This window comes from Eurytemora carolleeae, unplaced genomic scaffold, assembly GCF_000591075.1.
Source record: "Eurytemora carolleeae unplaced genomic scaffold, Eaff_2.0 scaffold904, whole genome shotgun sequence".
Taxonomy (NCBI): domain Eukaryota; kingdom Metazoa; phylum Arthropoda; class Copepoda; order Calanoida; family Temoridae; genus Eurytemora; species Eurytemora carolleeae.
In genome coordinates, this window is record NW_019396809.1 from 110005 (window position 1) to 122704 (window position 12700).

Here is a 12700-nt window from a genome sequence, read left to right on the forward strand (position 1 = left end):
TTTTTTTAACTTTTCATCTTTTGGAAAAGAATGAAATCTTATCTTGTATGTCTGATCCGTGTTACAATTTAACACTGAACAATACCTCAGGCTTGTTTATACTGAGAAATCAAACTGATCAAAATAAATCCCCCAAAGAACAGTGTACTAAATGTACACAATACGTACCAATACATGTTTACAATGTCATACCAATACAGGTGCCACCTGTTATTCTATATTATATATATTCTGAGCGTTAAATACATTATTTATAAACTTTATCTAGGACAGAAGATTTAATTCGACCATGATATTATCAAATTTTAAGAGTTTCAGGTCGTCCTTACAGTCTCATCCTTCGTAGGTAATCCTGAAACATCAAACATTATGAAAACTAAAGTCAATTAAAAGCTTAACTGGGGTTTATTCAAAAGTTTCCACTCCTGGATATCGTATCTTTACAGACATTGAAATATCAATTGAAAACATAAATCGTACTTTAAATGTATTTAAAAATGGATAAGTCTGATTCAAAGGAGAATATTATAAAAATACACTACACATTTTTTATTTGAACCTTTCTAAAATATCAATGTGTGTTTCACGACCCGATCATAGATATGCTTCTTTCTATCGATACTTAAAATTCATAATTAGGAACAAAAATCGCGGCGCCGGCGAACATTTTTTTGAATTAAAAGACTCAAAAAGAGTCAAAATTAATGACTAAAGACTAAAAAACTAGATTTTTAACTTTTCACACATTATAGTTTATTAAGACAAATATTTTTCCTGTTTTGCACTAGGGTTTCGTTCCCTTAAGCATGCTATTGGGAAGCTATTCTGAAAATAGGACCAAAAAATTCCAAATTCAGGGGGGGGGAAAATGTTCCCCGGCCCCCGCCCCCCCCCTGTATCCGCCCCTGCTTTTAACCTCCTCAGATACTAAACGAACACTGATGTATCACTGAACTTCCTTATAGATAGTGGAGATAACTCATCCTACCAGAAAGTTAACCTGCCTTTTCATATCAGAAATTCTTATGAAAGGTTTTGTTTTGACTGGTGGAAATACAGTGATTAATAATAATTAATGCTTAAGCTATTATCATCTAATTTCAAGAATTTTGATTTTCTGATTGAATTTTGTCATTCTATTAAAAATCTATCAGCACTCATCCTAATTTAAACAAACACGACTCGGTCGTCTTTAAAGGCTGGTCCTTTTTGGGATATCCCTGCATATGTACAGAAATAGATAACTCGCTACAAACTATTATTTTCTAATCCCTACATTTTTGCACCATTACGTAAATCTTTCAAACTTAAGACAATTTGTTCTAAAATTATTTACAGTTTAAAATATGAAAGATTTAAGGCACCAGATTGCAAAATATGAGGCTCATAAAATTGACAGTTTGATGCGAGTGTTATACAGGGTGAGTAAAAAAAAAGTGTGATTAGCGGCGCCTGGTGCAAAATTGTACACTTTTTGTGCAACTCTCCGATATGGTGTTTTTTCAATATTTGTTGAACTTTTTATTTTTTTTAGTTACTCCTATGGCTCAAAAAAAATCCGCGACCCTTTTTTATTAAAATCTAATGCTTAGAAAAGCAAAAATGTGTATATATATTATTTTTTTTAATTCTAAAATTTTATAAAGATTGGATCACAGAATCACAGAAAATGTACAAACTTGTAAAAAGAAAATTCACAATTTTAATATATCAACATCATGTTCTTTACTTCCTTGTTTAAAGCTAGAATACACGTGCAGAATAGCAGAATATTTAAAAAACTGTTTTTATTATTCATCTTTAAGAATGAGTCATTTTGCAGAAACATTACAACAAGAAGTGACTTCAAATTTCGAAAGTTACCAAAAAGTATCATCATAACCTTAAACTGACAAAAATGACGAAATCCTTGATTTGCATTTTAAAAAATTATCATTTTCAGTTGGCGTTGTGACTCACAGATTTATGTAGGAGAGACATTGAACGAAATTTCGAAGCAACATCCTCCGTTGCTGATAAGTGAGTTATTCTCGCAATTTTTCTGTATGTTTTCCTGTGAATTTCCGTTTTAAAATCTCAACCCCTCGCCCTTATAGAGGGTGAAAGGCTTTTAAATGTCTTATGGTTGAAATATAGATTTTTAAATATTTTGTTATTACCCCATTTTTAAGTGTGTGCAAGGAATGTGATATAAATATGATGTTTCAAGTATTTCAATCAATAAATAAAACAGTCAATGAGTCTTCAATTTCGAATCTATCTTTATTCTGCAAATTTTTCTTTTTCCGAGCACTTACTTTTGGTCCATGGTGCTCTGTTTGTTAACCTTTTTCATGGTGGACCTAGGGACCCTCCCCCCCCCTCCCCTAGACTTAGTTAAGAATTGTTTTTTTAAATAATCTTTTTTGTTTGTTTATTTTCTTGTGGTTTTTAACAATTTTTTTTAAATTTTTATCATCGATTTTGATTGTTATTATATCGTTAGAACTGACAAGGGTCAAACCAGACCGAAATATATTTTCAAAAAATGTTGAACTAACATCTTCTTTTTTTTTACTTTACAGAGGTTTGGTCCATCACCATCACCGAATTTTTGCTTAGAATGTTGCCCGTTTGCCCAGCTATTGTTTTTACGGTGAGTCTAATGTAATATCTGTGAGGACAGATGTAAACCCAATTACACTTTAAAAATATCCACTTTCGAAAGTGTTGAAAAAATAATACATAAACAAAATTTCGATTTTTCTTTTGTTTACAAATCTTTCAGAACAATACATTGTAAAAACAGAGTTTCAAGGAACCAAAAGTTTTAATGAACGTTTGATTAATTTTTTTCTGAACACTAAGTTCAAATGTTATGTGATTAAAGAAATTGAGCTTTTGCCACAAACTCAAATTTTCGTACCCCTATATCGTTGCAACCTGATGGTGTTTACTTTTGATATTTTCATCTCAGATTTTTTGATCTAATAGAATAATTCATAATTTCTAAGGTCTGCTACTTTTGGGTTAAAAAGATATAAAGATTATACAATCACAGTTTGTGGCAAAGCTTAAGATCCTATTTGGTATATTTAAGGTTAGCAACTCTAAATTGTTTTTGAAAAATGTTTAACAAACAGAAGAATAAATGTTCATATTCAGTTGAGTAAATCTGAATCATAAATATGTTATATTAAATTATTTTTATTTTATCTATCTATCTTCAGGGTCTAAGCAACGAAATGTACATTCACTTATGTAATAAAAACGCAACATCAAATCTAAAGGAGGGGGTTCCAGCTACCTAAGGCGGAAATGGCGGAAGGAGTTGGTTAATATGGGGTGGAGGGCTGTATGCTCTAAAATACTTTACCTCTATTGTCAAAAACATCGGATAGCTTATATTGGGCCCGGTATGAGCTGACCCTTCTGTGTTGCTGTTTACAGGTAGCTTGAGTAGGCTGACCCCTCAATGTATATTCAGACAGATCTTAGTTTAGGCAGGACAAGGAAAGCAAGAGCATACTTTAAATTCTGTACAGTGAGATTCAAAAAACTTTGGAATTAAAACTGTTTCCGCATTTTACATGGGTATTCTTTTTCATTACTGAGATTAAGGTATAATAGTATAGAACCTATGTCGAGCTACAACCTTTTTTAAAATCGACGATGTCCCCATGGGTTAAGCTTAAGCATAATTAGTATGAAACAAGAAAAGTGTGAAATTTAGTAAGACTCATTTCACTTATTAAGTTAATTTTTATAGCCGCAGGGTAGACCTATTTACTTAACATCAAATATATCCCAGATTTTTAAAATGTCGTTTGCCTTTTCCACAGTTTTTGAGTCCCACTGTACATAACACTGTACATAATAAAGTACATAACACTGTACATAACACTGTACATAATAAAGTACATAACACTGTACATAACACTGTACATAACACTGTACATAATACTGTACATAACACTGTACATAACACTGTGCATAACACTGTACATAATAAAGTACATGACACTGTACATAAGGGTGTACATAACACTGTACATAACACTGTACATACACTTTACATAACACTGTACATAACACTGTACATAACACTGTGCATAACACTGTACAAAACACTGTACATAACACTGTACATAACCCTGTACATAATACTGTACATAACACTGTACATAACATTGTGCATAATACTGTACATAGCACTGTACTTAACACTACATAACAATGGAAAGACAATGAAAGTGTTCGATACTGAATATGCATTCCTACTTTCTAAGTATATATGAAATATTTATCAAAACAGAAAACAGACCTTTTGCTTTATTTTTTAAGAACTGGAACATTTAATAATGCTTATGCACATTGTTACTTGATCCTCAGTAATGTGTCACACTCACGCGGTTTAAAAAGCAAGATCTCTACATTTTTATTTTAAGAAAGGGACTATTTTAGATTTTAGATTTGTCCAAGAATGGCTGATATTCAACGCGATGAAAGTTTCCGGAGTGCAATAAAAAACCAGAAAAGACGACTTTCAGCAACAAAGATTGAAAAGAAAAATACTCTTCATGCTCCAGATGGAGGTACATTTTCTACTTGAAATTCCTGTGTTTTTAATTTTGAATTAAGTAAAAAAAAGGCATGTCCGATTCACTTTGGTACCCTGGAAACCTTGATCTTATCAATGATTTGAAGATAAATTGGTTTTTTATTGTTTAGATATCCCATGAATAAAAATGATCAGTTTTTTAACCACAAAAAAATGAATATTTAATTTATACTTATCGATAGTGTTTTTAATCTGAATTAAAGAAAAAATAATTTGAAAATTTAAAAATATTTAACAAACCATTAATATTCATAGTTTTCTTACAGGAAATAATTTTTAAAAAAGAAAAAAGTTATAAAATTATCAATAAATGACCCCATGAGCAATTTAAGTTAAACTTTCGAAAGAAAATGACTTTAACTCTTTTAAATTTATATTAAAAAGTTTTCACATCTTTTGACCCCCCCCCCTCCCTCCCCCTCTTTACTGTGACAAGGGAAAAATGAAAACGTATTTAACAACATTTATAAATATGCATTTTCTAAGCTCCGCGTGTCAAACTCCTTTACTTGTTGACTTTGGCATTTAGGAAAAATGAATTACAAAGCCATAGATTAATTAAAATAACAGATAGGACAATAGATGTCGTCTTTTGAACATTTGGATGAAACTCGTTTACAACAACCAGCTGAGGCAGAAGCCCAGTTGGTGAGAACAGGCCCTCACTGTCTTTTTTATTCTACGCCGACCGCGCGAAACTCCTCTGGGCTTCTGTCTCAGGGTTATCGTAAACGAGCTTCATCCAAATGTTGAAAAGACGACATCTAGTGTTCTATCTGTTATTTTAATTAATCTATGACTTTGGCATTTTATAAAGATGAATGACACGGCAAACGTAATTTCAAGTGACCTGAGTCCGAATTTAATGAATTTGAGCCGCGTCTCAAATCCGCCAAAAACTAGATTCAATTAAGCGCCTTGAAACATTGAATACAATTTTAAGTGAACCAACCATATTTGAGCCGTGTCTCAGATTTATGCCGCGACTCAAATTCTTTGAATTCGGCGTCTGCAAAATTTATAGAGGGGCATTATCGATTCCCAACGGTACCCAGGAACATTTTGTCTCAGCAGAAAGAATTTGAAGATATTCTTGATTTTATGTCAGAAAATTGATAATTTACAATTAAGGGGTTAACTAAACTTAACGATATGTTTCTTATTGTTGCTTAGAGATTAACATTTAAAGGGCACTGTTGTAAATCGGACATAGCAATCTTTAAAGGATTGGTTACTCTACAGAGTGCATCCCTCATCATAATAGATCACTTGTAGCTCTTAATTCCAATTTTCGGGACAAACCAAAAGATTTAAAAGACTGAATCATTTTAAAAAAGGTGTAAGGCTAAATAAAAAATGTGCATGATGAAAATACTATTTTTTCGAGTATTATGTGCGTATATTGGCTTTGAAGCTTGGTGAAAATCCGATATGGTATGGGACGCTCTGTAGACTGTATATTAATATTTTTCAAGGTAAACCAATAATTAACTAATTACAGTGAAGGCTCCGCCAAAGATTGGTTTGCTGGGTAAAGGTAAAGGGGAAAAGGAGGGAAACTTCCTGCTAGGGCGGGACTACTGGACTCCACCCGGTTCAAACAGGAATACAGAATAGCAATGTTTTAGTTTAACAATATACAGTAAGAACAAGACACCACCACCACCAACACCACCACCATCACCACCACCTCACCCCACCACCAAAACCACCGAAACCACCCAACCAAAATAAAAAAAATCATATTGAACAAATTTTGACATCTATTTTGTATTGTTGGTATTAGATCCACCCCTGTCCGGGCACTGGATGGTTCATCAGATCTTGACACTGCTCCAACTACAGGATCTAATCCGGATATCAGGTATACTATACCCGGATATCAGGTATACTATATCCGGATATCAGGTATAATATATCCGGGTTTCATGATTAGATATACTCTATCTATATAATGAAGCTCTTCGATCAAAATATTCGATCTGGGGGGATAAGGGCGAAAATATCCAATTTTTGAATAAATAATTCCAAATTTTTTTTTTAATTCCACGGGCAACGCTGGGCACTTCAATAGTCCTGTATAAGCACATCACAGTGAAGTTATTTTCAATAGTTACATGAATAAAACTGCTAAAATATTTATACAATTCTTAAGATTTCAGAAATACATAGGTGTAAAATTTCGGATTCTGATCTTTATCAGTATCCGATATTTTGTCAAAGGGTGAATTTTGAATGAAATTTAGGGATCGAATTAAATTAATCAAATTTACATTTGTTATAAAATGATGTTAAAAAGCAAAACAAAAATCTTTGACAATCCTCACTACATCAATTTGCAAAGAACCATTAAATACCTTATGTCGTTGTTTTTTTGTGAAAAGAAATATCTGAGTAAGGTGAAATTTAAAAAAATTACTATTTGTAAATGTTATAATTCACATTTAGCACGACTTAAAATCTTTTAGAAAAAAAGTTGTTTGATAATTTTGGATTTTTTCCAGGTTGGAATTCTGGGATATTGCTGAACTCTCTCCTCTATCTACCCCAGCCACACCAGGGGCGTATACAGGAGAGAGGGGAGTGAGATGTAAGCATAATCCAGGGGCGTATACAGGAGAGATGAGAGGGAAATGAAAAATATGTTTTCCAGAGCCCGCGATTAAGCATAATCCAGGGGCGTATACAGGAGAGATGAGAGGGAAATGAAAAATATGTTTTCCAGAGCCCGCGATTTAAAAGCTTCTACTCAAATCTTGATTAAGGAGACCCAGGTTTAAGAGTAAGTCTCAATGTTGAGTTTTATTCTAATCAAATCCCTCGATCGAATCCACCAAATCCAACCATCAAAATCTGCTAAATACATTGATAAACCGGTTTCATAAACCCAACTCCGTGGAAAATGAATTTCATATTGAATCCGAAAGCTAAATTCTTTAACTAGTCTTAATGACAGCTTAAACCTTAGTCTTTTCCCGAGGGCTCTGGGAATTTAGCCCCAATACGGAGTCTTATCCTCCTCAACCTGCGTTTTTTAAAAATTGTATGAAAGAATACTCAAGATTCTAGCTGTTATCAAGACTAAATTTAGACTTGAGCTTAGGGTTAAGTTTGAATTCTAAAGACTAAGATTAATTTTACTAAAACGCAAATTTAAGTTTGATTTAGATGCACAGCATAATTTTTAGAGAACTTTTAAACTCTTGTTCTGAGTAATTGTTGTAACTTTTTAAATTTGATTACTTACTGATAATGTGGTCAAAAAAGTTATGTACGAATCTCATAAAAATCAAATTTGGAACAAAATATTGCAAAAATAATACAATTTCATTCTTTATTTGAAAAAAATGTGACACTAACTTTGCTATTGCACTAATAAAACTGGTCCACGGAAAAAATATGCCTACACTGTCACTTCTAAATATAAATTTATAAAATCAAAAAAAAATTATGACAAATATTATGCATTGATCTAACAGATTTCATATTTGGAAATCTACGGCATTGGGTTGCAAAGACATAGGTTTAGAAAATTAGAGTTTGCGGCAAAAGTCTATATTGTTTCTAGCTATAATGATATCAATTTTGAACTTTTAGAAGATGTTATTATTGTAGAATCATGGGTGCTTCCAAAAAAATATATTACATGTTCATATTGAATTAATTTGAAATTACTTATTTAGATGCGTCAGTCCTGAACCTGAAGAACCTGTTGTTAACATTCCAATCAATAAATCACAGGTAAAATTTGAAATCAAACATGTTTTTACATATTTTGGGCGTTTATCTGTTTCTTTGTGTTCAATACACGTCAACACAGCTGTACAGATCGGGCCCAAAATAGCTGTACGGATTGGGTCAAAAATTGCTGTACAGATCAGGTCCAAAACCGCTTTACGGATTGGGCCCAAAACCGCTGTACTGATCGGGCCCAAAATAGCTGTACGGATTGGGTCAAAAATTGCTGTACAGATCAGGTCCAAAACCGCTTTACGGATTGGGCTCAAAACCATTGTACCAATCGGCCCAAAATAACTGTATGGATTGGGCCAAAAACCACTGTACGGATCGGGCCCAAAACCGCTGTACGGATTGGGCCCAAAACCGCTGTACGGATTGGGCCCAAAACCACTGTACGGATCGGGTCCAAAACAGATGTAGGGATCGGGCCCATTAACTTTGTATGGCAACTGACATAACCCCAGGGAAAGGAAATAAGCGAAAAATTTAGCTCATTGCAGAGAACGATAAAAATGCCAACTTAAAAAGCTGTTTTTACAAATTCAACGTTCCTTCCGTAGATGTAGAGATCAGGCAATGTAGATTAGCACCGTTTGTTCATAAGTTCCGACCTTATTTTGAAATTTTATAATCGTTTAAATATGTTTAAATATGTTTAAATATGTTTAAATATGTTTAAATATGTTTAAATATGTTTAAATATGTTTAAATATGTTTAAATATGTTTAAATTTGTTTAAATATGTTTAAATATGTTTAAATATGTTTAAATATGTTTACAGGAAGTAGCTTTCAGCATTAAAAGAGCACTAAGATCAAGAAAGGGATGGAAAATAATGCCAGAGGTAAATATAAAAAAAAATATGAAATGGATTTTATTTTTTCTCTAGAATATGTCTATAATTTGTGGTGTTTGAAAAATGAGGATTTTAAAATCAATTAAAACTTTTTTCTAAATATTTGAAAAAAAAATAACCTATTTTTTATTTCGGCTTGATGGATGTTTTATGTTTTAAACTTTCTTTATTTCATATTTTTGAAACTTGAAAATCTTTAAACTAAGCAAAGAATTACGAATCATATTGCAAAAATAAATCTGATTTTGTAAAGCTGTAAAGCTTAACAATTAAAAAAATAAATGTGAAACTAAACGTATTTGATAAATTTTATAAAAATTCAAGGCTCTTGAAAAATTAGGAGGTGTTAATTTGTTATCTTTAAATTTATAAAAAATTCATGAATTTAATTTCAATTTATTTCACATTTCTACATGTTAACCCATGAAATTAGAAACATTCATTTTTTGGTAATTTAAGATTTTATTTGAAAAATTATATAGAACAAATTATTCATTAAATGTGTAAGATAGTAATTGTACAGTAAACTTCAGGATGAAATCTCAAAGACGATTTTGATTGTTAAAAATTAACTAAATTATAAGCAAAATGGACAAAATGGACGGTATTCAGTTATCCAAGGTGCAGCTTTTGATAGTTATATTAAAATGTCTTTAGAAAATTGAAAATTCGACCTTTTCTTATGAACTAAGTTTTAAAAAATCGTTATTTTTTTCTTTAGTAAAGAATAAAATTTATGAATTGATTAATGATTATTTCAAAGGATGGTCATTCGCTGGATGGAGAAGCACTTAGGAAAGTTGTGAATATGATCAAGGATATAGAGTTTCAGGTGAATATACTGTCTCTATCCTGTCTATCCTGTCTATCCTGTCTATCCTGTCTATCCTGTCTATCCTGTCTATCCTGTCTATCCTGTCTTTCCTGTCTAACGATCCTTTCTAACGATCCTGTCTATCCTGTCTATCCTGTCTATCCTGTCTATCTTGTCTATCCTGGCTATCCTGTCTATCCTGTCTATCCTGTCTATCCTGTCTATCCTGTCTATTCAGTCTATCCAGTCTATCTTGTCTATTATCCTGTCTATCCTGTCTATCTTGTCTATCTTGTCTATCCTGTCTATCCTGTCTATCCTGTCTGCTCCTCATAAATCTTAAAGAATTTAGTAATTTAAGACTCTGAATAATCGCCAGCCTTGAAAATATTCGACATTTTTTTCCAATTTGCTTTTTACGGATATTCTTTCACAGTTAAAATTGCTGGAGACATTTTTTTTAAAAATTTACATCTGTAAATCAGCAGATACAATACATTTTAATAAATACTGCGACGTAATGTGTACAGTGTGTACAATTTAAAAAATATCTAGGCTATTACTGCGATTGTGAAGTGCACTTTGTAGTTGTGCAATAGTACAGTTGGTCAATAGTACAAATGGTCAATTGTAAAGCTTACAGTTCTACAATGATACAGTTGTACACTTTAAATTTTTACGGTTGTACAGTTGTATAGTTGTACATTTGTACAGTTATACAGTTGTACAGTTGTACAGTTTTACAGTTGTACAGTTGTACAGTTGTACAGTTATACAGTTGTAAAGTTGTACAGTTGTGCAGTTGTACTGTTGTACAGTTGTACAGTTATACAGTTGTAAAGTTGTACAGTTGTACAATTGTACAGTTGTACAGTTTTACAGTTGCAAAGTTGTACAGTTGTACAGTTGTAAAGTTAAACAGTTGTACAATTGTACAGTTGTACAGTTTTGCAGTTGTACAGTTGTACGGTTGTACAGTTGTACAGTTGTACAGTTTTACAGTTGTACAGTTTTACAGTTGTACAGTTGTACAGTTGTTTAGTTGTACGGTTGTACGCGTGTACGGTTGTAAGGTTGTATAGTTGTACATTTATACAGTTGTACGGTTGTACAGTTGTACAATTGTATACAATTGTACAATTGTACAATTGTACAATTGTACAATTGTACAGTTGTACAGTTTTACAGTTATACAGTTTTTAAGTTGTACAGTGGAACAGTCAAACGGTAGTGGTACAGTGTCATACAGTTGTACAATTGTACATTTAATTATGTTTTTAAAATTTTGATTAATATTTTGCTTCAGGGATTTGCTGTTCCTGAGAGAATTACGATTAAAATCTAAAGATAAAAAGTTGAAAATGGGGGTTCATTCAAGTTTTCCGACAAAACTAAACTTTTGTGTTTTTTTGATGCTGAAACAAACCAATAAACTAGAGGTTAATAATAATTCACCAGTAAATCATTTCATTTTATTTTTAACATGTAATTTTATATTTAACAGTAATTTATTCTATACATATAATTTTTAGGGGCTTTATAAAGGGGCAGTGCCCACTCGTCCCCTCCAAGAAATCTTTTCAACTGTGTTTAATGTATCATGAATTTTTCTTTTAATAATTTTAATCTTCTTTTAGCATTGTAACTTGTCACTGTTTGATGTTTAATTTTAAATTATTTAAAGGGAATGTATATAATGTAACCTTAATTTTGATTGAACCTTTATGTGCGCAAAGATGGCAAAATCAGATTCACAACCCTATCCAAAGATCCCTAAAGCTTTGTATGAGCAAGTGTAAATTAGATATCATGTTTTTAATTTTCAAAAAATGATTGTTTTCAATTGTGGTTTCTCTACTGAAGTGATGAAAAGAAAGGAATGATCAAAAATAAACACTTTTAAACACCAAAATAAAATAACTTAATATATCTTACACATTATTGATCAGATAAAGGTTTCAAGGGTATCGTTGTGAATCGGACATTGTCATATTTGTATGAAGGGTCACATACATTCACGCGTACAGTCCCTTTAATAAACATATATTTATCCTTATAATATGTATTATTTATAGAAAAATATATATATAAAAGGGGGGGGGTCCAAAAATCGTTCTCTAGGACGGACCCTTAAACCATGTGTAAAATAATCTAGCAGTGATTACAAATTATTTAAAATTACGCAACCTGGTTATGCGTCCATTTACTAGAACACATAATTCATCAATGAAAAAAAGTTTTTACAAAAAAAAGATTTTAAATATCTACAATAATTAAAAAACATCAAAGAAGTAATATTTTTTATCGCCAGAAAACGTATGCTTGCTTCGCGTCAATCTTTGTAATTTCTGATAATTTTTGGAACATTTTGTTTTTGTATCATTTTCTGATATAGCAGATGTTTCAGTTTTCTAAAAGACATGGACTCGAAATCATAGTTTTACGAAGACCGTTCATAAACCTTCCTACGAGTCATTTGAGGTCTCACTAAGATGTTTTGGGTCTTTGTAATTCATGGAAGAATTTTGCTTTATGTTCTCAAATTTTAAAACAACATGAAAAACTTTTGAAGTGTCAAAAAAAAGCTTTTGAGCAGATTGAACACAGACCCTAGTGTCACAGTGTGTGGCCTCTAAACTTAACTAATTGAGTTTTTAGGAAAAATTTGTAAAATGTTGAAGGCATAATT

At 31.8% G+C, this 12700-nt stretch overlaps 1 protein-coding gene and 1 long non-coding RNA gene across 2 annotated transcripts; both read left to right on the forward strand.

Moving 5' to 3' along the window:
- Positions 1 to 1958: 1958 nt before the first annotated feature.
- Positions 1959 to 3346, forward strand: LOC111708912 (uncharacterized). The gene is made up of 3 exons (XR_002766758.1): positions 1959 to 2019; positions 2565 to 2635; positions 3210 to 3346. It is a non-coding gene; the product is annotated as an uncharacterized LOC111708912 (long non-coding RNA).
- A 63-nt stretch (positions 3347 to 3409) lies between these two features.
- LOC111708910 (uncharacterized) lies at positions 3410 to 11356 on the forward strand. The gene is made up of 8 exons (XM_023482416.1): positions 3410 to 3429; positions 4444 to 4574; positions 6102 to 6204; positions 6387 to 6464; positions 7105 to 7164; positions 8284 to 8341; positions 9961 to 10029; positions 11318 to 11356. The coding sequence occupies exons 2-8, from the start codon at positions 4463 to 4465 to the stop codon at positions 11354 to 11356; spliced, it is 519 nt and encodes a 172-aa protein (XP_023338184.1). The 5' UTR covers positions 3410 to 3429; positions 4444 to 4462.
- Positions 11357 to 12700: the final 1344 nt, after the last annotated feature.